The sequence below is a fragment of the Pyrus communis genome, chromosome 10 (genome assembly GCF_963583255.1).
Source record: "Pyrus communis chromosome 10, drPyrComm1.1, whole genome shotgun sequence".
Taxonomy (NCBI): domain Eukaryota; kingdom Viridiplantae; phylum Streptophyta; class Magnoliopsida; order Rosales; family Rosaceae; genus Pyrus; species Pyrus communis.
Genome location: NC_084812.1, coordinates 10,349,732 through 10,360,730, shown reverse-complemented (window position 1 = coordinate 10,360,730; position 10,999 = coordinate 10,349,732). Strand labels below are relative to the sequence as shown.

Here is a 10,999-nt window from a genome sequence, read left to right as displayed (position 1 = left end):
AGGTATAAGCAGACACTACCCAATAATATCACATTGACGAATTTAGTACATAATATTACCTGACATAAAGAAGCAAAAGCATCAAAAGAAAAGAAGGAAACAGACAGCAACTAAAACCAATAATTTGCCATTTACACGAAACTTGCTTTGTGAGGAAAACCACCCACAAAACAGTGGAAAGGCAGGAAAGCCCACACATACATAGAACAATACATTCTTTTTCATAACGGATAGTGATTTCCACTCTCCTTTTCTTTCCATGCACTTTCCTTTGTTATTCTAGCCGTTCAATTGAATAAATCGAAGGAGAATCAAGGAAGAGTTGAATAATGAGGAGTGTAGAAGAGAAAACGGGGTGTGAAAGTCACTACCCATTGTGAATTATTACAATTTTTCTACAGTGCTGCAATGGTATTGACAAACATCTAAAACATAAAACAGAAGTAAATTATGAAAGAAAAAAAAATTAAACAAAATCACACTGCATAAAAAAAACATTAAACACAATCACATTGCATACATTGCACCAACATTCATTGATCAAGGACCATGGCCTCCTGGAAGCTTGTTGAGCCAATTTAGGTTCATATCTTCTTTGATCATCTTTATGTGTACGTCTGTCAAATATGGTAAGAAGGGTTCCCATAAAGTTTCCGTCTCCTCGTCGCATATCACTTCATTCAACTGCTCAAGATCCAAAACAGAAGCAGGCAACTCTTTCAATCCTGAGCACTGGCTAACGTTGATCTTTTCCAAACTGCGCATTGCACCAATATCCTCGGGTAACTCCTTTACGCTAAAGCAATCGGATATGTCGAAATTTTTTACTTTATTAAGGTTCCTAATCGAGCGTGGCAACTCTAACAAGTCTGCACATGACCTAAGCCTCAACACTTCTAAATTGACTAACTTTCCGATGTCCTCAGGCAACGTGGATAGCTTATGACAGTTGGTGATGCTAAGCTTCGTAAGGTGAATAAGGTCACCAAGGTTGGCAGGAAGTTCCACCAGGTCGTGGCAATAATCTATGTTCAATTCCACTAGATTTGGCAGTGCATCCAAAATTTGAACGAAACCTTGACTGATATCACACATGAAAAGAGACATCTTTTGCAAACTTTTCAACTGTTTGAGGAACTTGCTTATGGAGGGAATTGAAATACGTTCTAATCTAATTCTCTTAAGATTTGATAACGAACCAAGTAGTTCAAAATTATTTACTTCAGCAGGTGACAAACCGTAATTTGTGATTATTAGAACCTTTAGTTTATCCATTTTCTCCACAAAATCAGGTAAGGCATAGTTGTTTGTTTGAAAATTCAGAACTAGAACCTCTGCTTCGGGTACTTGCATGTTTGGCCATTTTGCTGAGAAGGCTCCATCTGCAAACAACACGCTTTAAGATGTTAGTGTGGATTGAATTAAATGTGCCCAAGTCTATTGAAGTCTTAGTATGAATGACCGTCTGTGTGTGCACACAAGCGTGGTCCATGCACACATATGTGTTTGCATGTATAAGTATTTACTATAGAGATTGATGGAACCTATTGAGATAGATAATAGTCGAGCCTTGAACGCTTGATACTTTTGTTCTGTCAACCACTTAGGAAGATTGTCCCCACATATGTTTATAACTAGTCTTTCCCTCTGGTCTATTGGGTCTTGACTCGCCTGATGGATCGCCAATTCTCTAAGCATGCTGTGCTGGGTGACAAAGTGTTCAGTGTAATAGCCGTCTGCCTCCCTCTCATGCCTGGATGCTCAATACTAATTTCTTTCATGATTCGTTCGATATACATATTGGAATAGAAAACTATGAGCAGGGTGCATACCTTGTGACAACAAGATTTGCCAAACTTCGGGTGGTGAGTTCATGAAGGTTGGCAATGGTCAGAATTTCTTCATCTAGCCCATATAACTCCGCCCACATGTCAATGAGGACAGCAGCAGCGATTCTTTGGTCCTCGGGAAATGAACCTAGATCGAGGAAACATTCCTTGATGATTGTCTTTTCTTTATCCAAGGCATCTAAGCTGCTTTGGAGGCAAGCAAGCAAATCCTTGTCAGAATCAAGAATAGATGAACCTTTGCACCAATCCAGTACTCTTTTCTGCCAGATTTCTATAGGCTGGCCGCGAAGTGACCTCCCAACCAATGCAATGGCAAGTGGGCATCCCTTACAGCGCTTGATAATCTGCAATTTAATTATCCCGAATGAATTCAGTTACTATTTGGTTAAATTGTTGTGAATCATCTAAATGGTTTCATAAAGATGATAAAATTGTTAAATGTCTACTCTCATTCTAATTGTAAGACGGTAAATGGAAGTGTTAACGTGTGTGGATGCTCAAATGTTATGCGCTGCAGACTAAGAAGTCACCTTTCTCGAAAGATCTTTGGAAGTATAAGAGCTCTTATCCTCCAAGGATGCTGAATAGTGAAAAAGAGCCATTGCATCCTCATCATTCAATAATGCCAAATGGTAGGGAGAACCAAATCTCGGAAATGAAAATCTTGATGTGACCAAAATCTTGTAATTTGAAAACTTGAATTGATCAAACTTATCAAGAAGGGACTCTGATCCTGACCAAACATCGTCCAGGACAAACAACAGAGGGTTGTGTCTTGATTCCTTCAAAAAAATTTGCAACCATTTAACTGCCATGAATTCGTTTTGGAAAGCAGGCAGCTCGGACCCCTTCTGTTGATATAGTTCATGTACAATAAGGTCCAAGTTGGGATTTTTCGAGACATTGACAAAGAAGATGTTGTTCTTGAATGTATCTATCCAAACAAAATGTAAGAAAGGTGTTAATATAAAGGTTGACTAGATATATCTGCAATTCTCAGATCAGGTAATTAAGTGGTCAAGCAACATCTATATGTAGAAGAATTTGTGAACTTTCTTAATTTTCGCACGGTTTAGTTTCATGTCCCCTTTGTTGTACCTTGTATTCTCTTTAACAAGTTTTTGGTGGGACTGGCCGGCGTTTTACAGGGGTCTTTGCCCTGGTGCATAGTATACTTCTTAACTAGCTAGGAAGTAACACTTCACAAAATAAAAAAGTTAAAATCATAGATAGCATACCTTTGACTTCTTGATCTTGACAAAACATTTTAGCTAAGGTGGTTTTCCCACATCCTCCAGCAGCAGTAAGCACAAGCATCGACACCTTTTCATCCTTGAGAAGCTTCATCTTCAACTCCTTCAACGGCCAATCCAACCCGACCGTAATGAATGGCGGTTCAGGCACCGCAGACGAACATTTAACCTTTTCAGGGTGATTACTTGTCATCACCAACTTCTCTTCTATTCCAGAGAGCGCCGCCTCGATATTCCTCAAAGAAACCAACGTCTCCCTCACATCCTTTATGCCCTGCACTTTGATCATATCAAACTCTCTTCGAAGATATTTGCTCAGTTGATGAAGTTTGTTGGTGTATTTGTATTTTCTCCACACGCCAACTTTGCTGCACTTTTGGACAAGATTTGCTGCCTCCTCCATTTGTATTGCAAAATATTCCAGTCCCTCTTTCGACTTATAATTTTCGATGTCTTTGATGAGTGGCTGTAGAAAGTCCAGAGTAGATTTGATGTCACCGAGGAGGTGCTCGAACATTGTGGTTTCCTCCTGCGCTGATTTTACAGCATCAAACAGTATTTGAAATGCCGTTCTCAGAGCACCCATTCCGACAGAAGCCACAGACATATTTACAAAAACAAAGATACTCAAAACCTAAACTTAATTATTTCTCTTACGTAATCTGTTCTTGGCTGATAAAAGAACAACAGAATTCCAATGGATTTATGGAGAGAATGTAACACATATATACACAACTGAAAGAACTTTGTTCAAAGAAAAAAAAAAAAAAAAAGAACGAACGAGTTAGCTAGGAATAGACACGGAATTTTCTAGCCATATGTTTTGGCGAACAAATAACTTTAATTAGACTCAATCTAATAGAAGATGCAAACTGTTTTGAAGTGAATAATTTATATTTTTTCGATCGTAAATCTCTCTAATGATTAATGTAAATTATCTATATTCGCCACAATATATAAATAAAAATGTATACTTACATATTTGGGAGGTGGACTAGAGAAAAAAAATAAATAAGATTTCAAATTTCTCTCACTCAATGTAGTAAACTCATATTTACACCTCCCGATTATGCTCTTAATTAAAAATATACTAAACAAACAGCGTTGATGAACTACTCAAAAATTACAAAATTATTACTAAAAATACTACAAATGCATTACAAAGGCGTTGTTGAAATTACAACTATTTTTGCTTTATCTTTTGTTACTATAACTCGAAAGCATGGACTCTGGAATATTTTTTTTCTTCGAACAAACAATATTATCTACATTGAGGAAAGGGGATGAGCTTAGCCTCACAATGAGCTTGGACTCTTAGAATATTAATATTAGAAACTACTGCTAGCTTCTCTCTCCTTTCCCCTACCAATTAAATGACTCTTTGCTCTAGCTTGCGGCTGGTGACAGCCCGTCTTCCCTTCTCCTAGCCTTGGTATTTTCTCTTCTCATGGATTGTCATAAATTTATCTTTCGTTTTAATATTTTCGTCGATAAGAGGCTTCTTGGTAAGGTAATTTTTGAATATCCCCCAGTGACTACTTTAGTTTTGTGTTGGTGTGTTATTCACTTTTCTTCTGTTTACTTCACTGTTCTTGATAGCTTTGTTGATGGTGTTGGGAACAAAATTGAGATGGATAGACACTAATTGGTTCATTGTTAGTTCCTCTTCAGGTCGGCACAACTTGTTGTCAAATAGTGTCTTCATGTTCGTTATATTGCAATTTTTGTGTGTATAATATGCAAAGTGTGTGACCTTTTCATCATGAATGAAGTTTCTTTGGCTTCGGAGAGTAATTCCATTTGCGTAATGGATGACTTTAACAATTGGATGCATTCCTTTACTTATTTTCGTGCCTATTTCACTTTCAAATCCACCAATGGCGGCAACTAGTTTAGCTAAGTTGGCCTTTAGAAAATTTAGGGACTGTTTTATACTCATTTCATTTTCAGTTTTTGTTTGTAGTTATTTTGAAAACTGAAAATTATTTGGTAACTACTTTTAGTTTTTTTGTTTAAAAAAAAAATGAAAGCTGAAAGCTACAAGGCCGATTGATTATCATTTTATTTTTAGTTAAAATGATAGAATGAAACCTTATCTGTTTATATAGTTTGATCGAGGTCCCAAGCATCATTTAAGGGATTTAACTCATGCATTTATGCATTTAATATCCCACAAATTATGAAATTTAAACAAATTCAAATATATTTTTACAATTAACAATGATTTAAAAATCAATAATAGAGTAATATTGTTATTCACATAGTTTTAGCAAAAGAATAATGTACCCATGTAATTATTAATATAGTTTAATGGGAAATGTTATTAGCACTCCAAAAATCTCATCTACACTCCTCATAAAGGTATTTTTTTTCTTTCTAATTATAGAAAGTTTGGAGTGCAAAATGAGATTTTTGGAGTGCCCAATAACAATTATCTAAGAAATAATTATTGATATTTTAAAACATAAAATAAATACATATAATTAGAATGGGTACATTCATAAAAAATGTGGGTACATATTAAAATTTAAAATTATGGGTACAAATTAAAACTAAAAAGAATATTTGTATAAATTAAAAAAAAGGTACAAATTATAAATAGAAATATATGAAAAAATTATTAAAAAGATATATTTGAAAATGATTTATAAGTTTTTCATTTTTAAAATTGGCATACAATAACTTGTAAATAATTTAAATAATCAAATAATAACACGCAAACAAGTTAAGAGACATTGATCAACAATGAAAAATAAATAAAGTTTCAATTAGTGAGAAAAAAAATGAAGAATGAGAATCAATTTATTCTATTTTCAATTTTTGCAGTTTCTTAAAGCTAGTTTTTAAGTTTTAAAAATTTTGACTTATCAAATTTTATTTTGAGGGAATTAAAATTAGTTATTAAATAATTTTTTTACCTTTTAAATTAAATAAAAATCTAGAATTAAAAAATTAAAAGTTATCAAACGTATTTTAATATTTCTATTGCATGTTTGTTAAAGTTATCGTGTCATTTGATAGGACTTTGGGTTTAATGCAGCATGTATAAGAAAGGAATAAGATCCTCACTAGATTATTCTTTGTGAGGATATGAAAGATCAATTAATCGTGTTCATTCAACGTACGGTTAGAAATGATTTAAATTTAAAATTTAAAATTTAAAATTGAATATAAATAGTACCTAACGAAAACTGACTGCACGATGTACAATGAACATACACGATTGATTAATCTCCGGTTCCCTTTAAGAGGATCCTTGTCTGTTAAGAAAAGCCGACAGGCATACGCACCATTTTTATTCCAACTTTCCTAATAGATTATCACCGCTTCCGGATGGTGAGCAAAAATACTTTTCTTAAAAATGGTAGCTCGTTTAAAAAAATAGGTAAATTTTATGAGTTCTGTTAAAAGTCTGATATTGGACATTACTTTTTGAATAATATTTTGTAGACAATATGATGTAGCAATTGATGATTGAATATATTATGTTAATCATCAAAGAAAATATTCAACTATCAACCGCTACATTATTTGGTCAACAAACTATAGTCTAAAAACGTAATCTTCGTAGCATTTTTCAAAAATGATGCGTTGAAAAAGCTGGTGATGCATCGCACTCGAGTAAATTGTATGAAATGGTTGCAAACCGCTAACCTACCGTTCAATTATTCTACAGCATCGTTTCATGGAAACGTCCAGCAGTCTGAGCCAACGCGCACGGCGGAGTAAATAAATGAAAGCGTATTGAACGGTAACCTAACGAGCACGGCGACGACGAGGACAAATAATAATAATAATGAAGGCGCATAGAAAGGGGTAGCGGGCGACCTCAACAAAAGTTATAGAAGACTTGGCCTTTATTCTGTTTATGATTCCGTTTCCTAACTTCGAAGCGAAGGTAGAACAGAAAAAGTGGAACTCTCATGCAACTACCTTAACTAATTCAATAAATTTCAATTAATTATTATAGATGCGGTGTTCTAATTTTATAAAGTTGATAAAGATCATTCTCTTTAAGACTAAAATTTAAGTTTATATTCTGCGTTACTGATAATTCCTCTTGGTGAACAATCTATAATAACTAAAAAGTCCTAAATGTTATTCTGTTCATGATTCCGTTTCCTAACTTCGAAGCAAAGGTAGAGAAAAGAAAAAGTTGAACCCTCATGCAACTACCTTAACTAATTCAATAAATTTCAATTAACTATTATAGAGGCGGTGTTCTAATTTTATAAAGTTGATAAAGATCATTCTTTTTAAGACTAAAATTTAAGTTTAAATTCTGCGTTACTTGTAATCTCTCTTGGTGAACAATCTACAATAACTAAAAAGTCCTAAAGGAAACTTGTGGTATTACTGGCCGAATGGAGCCTTGTCCCCACTAAACTTTTTGTAACCGAAAATATGGGTATTAGGTGAAAGTATATATGAGGAATATATATATATATATATATATATATATATATATATATGGAACTGTTATTAGCATTTCAAAAATCTCATTCTACACTCCTCACAAATGTATTTTTCTTTCTAATTATAGAAAGTTTAAAGTGTCTAATTAGATTTTTGAAGTGCTAATAACAATTCCCTATATATATATATATATCTGTCTATATATGGATGGTTAAATTTTCGAAATTACCTTTTGATTATTTTTTGGTTTCGTAAAATATGCACAAAACTTAGTCTATATTATTATGGGAGAAGCTCTATGGTTAAATTTTCATAAATGACAAAATTGTGCTACGTTTAAGGGAGAAAATACTACTTATATACATATAAATTTATCAACATTAAAGTTTTTGTGCATATGGTATGAAAACATAAGGAATTTTATTTTGACATGCTCATGCCTTTTCATATGAGCTTCATTGTTTTAATAAACCTAAGAATTGTTTCATGAAGTTTGCCCACAAAAAGGAATTCGCCCATTTAACGTGTATCACAACTTCATAAAAATTGACAAAGTTGAGAATTTCTATGAGAAACTATAGTATTGTTTCATTATGTTTTCATGGAATATGCACAACAGTTTTCAATGTTGATTAGTAAATTTTGAAGGTCTTGTAGTTTAATTTTATTTCCTTAAAAGTGTAATTTTTTTTTAGGGTTCTTTAGAGAAAGACCCTTGTGTCACATCCCAGTCCAGGGAGGATCACTTCCCGGGCCCGCTCCACCACCGGAGCACGATATTGTCCGTTTTGGGCTTGCCATTCCCTCGCGGTTTTGTTTTTGGGAACTCATGAGCAACTTCCCAGTGGGTCACCCATCATGGAGTTGCTCTAACCCCCTTCTCGCTTAACTTCGGAGTTCCTACGGAACCCGAAGCCAGTGAGCTCCCAAAAGGTCTCGTGCTAGGTAGGGATGGGAATATACATTTAAAGATCACTCCCTTGGGCGATGTGGGATGTCACAATCCACCCCCCTTAGGGACCCGACGTCCTCGTCGGCACACACGCGACCAGGGTTAGGCTCTGATACCAATTGTCACATCCCGGCCCGAGGCGGATCACTTCCCAGACCCGCTCCACCACCGTAACACGATATTGTCCGCTTTGGGCTTACCATTCCCTCACGGTTTTATTTTTGGGAACTCACGAGCAACTTCCCAGTGGGTCACCCATCATGGGGATTGCTTTAGCCCCCTTCTGGCTTAACTTCGGAGTTCCTACGGAACCCGAAGCCAGTGAGCTCCCAAAAGGCCTCGTGCTAGGTAAGGATGGAAATATACATTTGAAGATCACTCCCCTGGGTGATGTGGGATTGTGGGGCTTACCATTTCCTCACGGTTTTGTTTTTGGGAACTCACAAGCAACTTCCCAGTGGGTCACCCATCATGGGATTGCTCTAGCCCCCTTCTCGCTTAACTTCGGAGTTCCTACGGAACCCAAAGCCAGTGAGCTCCCAAAAGGCCTAGTGCTAGGTAGGGATGAGAATATACATTTAAAGATCACTCCCCTGGGCGATGTGAGATGTCACAATCCACCCCCCTTAGGGGCCCGACGTCCTCGTCAACACACACATGACCAGGGTTAGGCTCTAATACCAAATTGTCACATCCCGACCCGGGCGGGACCACTTCTGGGGCCCGACTTTACCGTAGCACGATATTGTTCGCTTTGGGCTTACCATTCCTTCACGGTTTTGTTTTTGGGAACTCACGAGCAACTTCCCAGTGGGTCACCCATCATGGGATTGCTCTAGCCCCCTTCTCGCTTAACTTTGGAGTTCCTACGGAACCCGAAGCCAGTGAGCTCCCAAAATGCCTCGTGCTAGGTAGGGATGAGAATATACATTTAAAGATCACTCCCCTGGGCAATGTGGGATGTCACACTTGAAACTCCTATTTTTCAAACAAAAACCCAACTAATATTAAACATTCAAATAAAACCCAAACTTCAAATAGACTACCATGTAGATAAGTACATAACCAATTATTACAACATATTTACAACTTATGCCACAAAACCCTAATTATATTAATAAATATTATTACTCACCCTAATTATGATTAGCAATTAACCCCATATGGAAATTTTACCTTTTTTGTTTCATAAATATTATTAATATATATATATATATATATATATATATTAATTTACCCATATTCATAAACAATTATAGGCACATTTTTCATATGAAAAAAGGATCCTTTGTATAATCAGTTATTTTGCATCAAATAATATTGATTGATAAAAAAAAAAGAATCAATTAATATTCTTTTATTTTGTAGATAAATTATTTTACACAGATTATTACATACACTAGCCATTTTGATTTGTTATTATATATGTGTGTCAAAAATAATTTAACTATATTTATATGCAAGTATAAGTGTGACATCCCTCATCGTTCAGGGGAGTGATCCTTATATGTATATTCTCATTCCTACCTGGCACGAGGCCTTTTGGGAGCTCACTGGCTTTGGGTTTCGTAGGAACTCCGAAGTTAAGCGAGTAGCGCGCGAAAGCATTCCTAGGATGGGTGACCCATCGGGAAGTTCTCGTGTGAGTTCCCAAAAACAAAACCGTGAGGGCGTGGTCGGGGCCCAAAGCAGACAATATCGTGCTACGGTGGTGGAGCGAGCCCGGAAAGTGGTCCCCCCTAGGCTGGGATGTGACAATTTGGTATCAGAGCCTAACCCTGGCCGTGGTGTGCCGACGAGAACGTCGGGCCCCTAAGGGGGGTGGATTGTGACATCCCACATCGCCCAGGGGAGTGATCCTTATATGTATATTCCCATCCCTACCTAGCACAAGGCCTTTTGGGAGCTCACTGGCTTCAGGTTTCGTAGGAACTTCGAAGTTAAGCGAGTAATGCGCGAGAGCATTCCCAGGATAGGTGACCCATCGAGAAGTTCTCGTGTGAGTTCCCAAAAATAAAACCGTGAGGGAGTGGTTGGGACCCAAAGCGGACAATATCGTGCTATGGTGGTGGAGCGGGCCCTGGAAGTGGTCCCCCTCGAGCCGGGATGTGACAATAAGTAAAATAATTTTTTTATAAGAATTAAACAATAGGTAAATTATAAGTACATTATTTACTTATAAGAATTAAACAATAGGTAAATTATATTGTAGGTACATTATATTTCAAAAAAAAAAAAAGGAAAGTTGAAATTCATAAACAAAAAGTAGTAGATATATTATCTTTTCAATCAAATTACATTCCTTTATTTTGTAGGTAAATTTTTTTTAAAGCATTATTACATATACCGGGCACATTTTTGACACACCTCAACCGAGATCAGGGCGTGCTGGCCGTCACTCGAAGGTGACGTAGCCATGTGCACGTGCGGAAGCTAATAAGGTAATAATATAAAGTACGAATAATTTAAAAACTAGCATACAAAGTACTAAACAAGTGCTAGCGTAAGTGAAAGACAATTTCAGAGCA

The 10,999-nt window shown here is 36.2% G+C and overlaps 1 protein-coding gene across 1 annotated transcript; it reads right to left on the bottom strand.

The window, feature by feature from the left end:
- Positions 1-528: 528 nt before the first annotated feature.
- LOC137746637 (probable disease resistance protein At5g66900) lies at positions 529-3,762 on the bottom strand. Its single transcript, XM_068486641.1, has 5 exons — positions 3,089-3,762; positions 2,381-2,784; positions 1,833-2,194; positions 1,545-1,753; positions 529-1,382 (listed from the first exon to the last, which is right to left on the bottom strand). The coding sequence occupies exons 1-5, from the start codon at positions 3,708-3,710 to the stop codon at positions 541-543; spliced, it is 2,439 nt and encodes an 812-aa protein (XP_068342742.1). The 5' UTR covers positions 3,711-3,762; the 3' UTR covers positions 529-540.
- Positions 3,763-10,999: the final 7,237 nt, after the last annotated feature.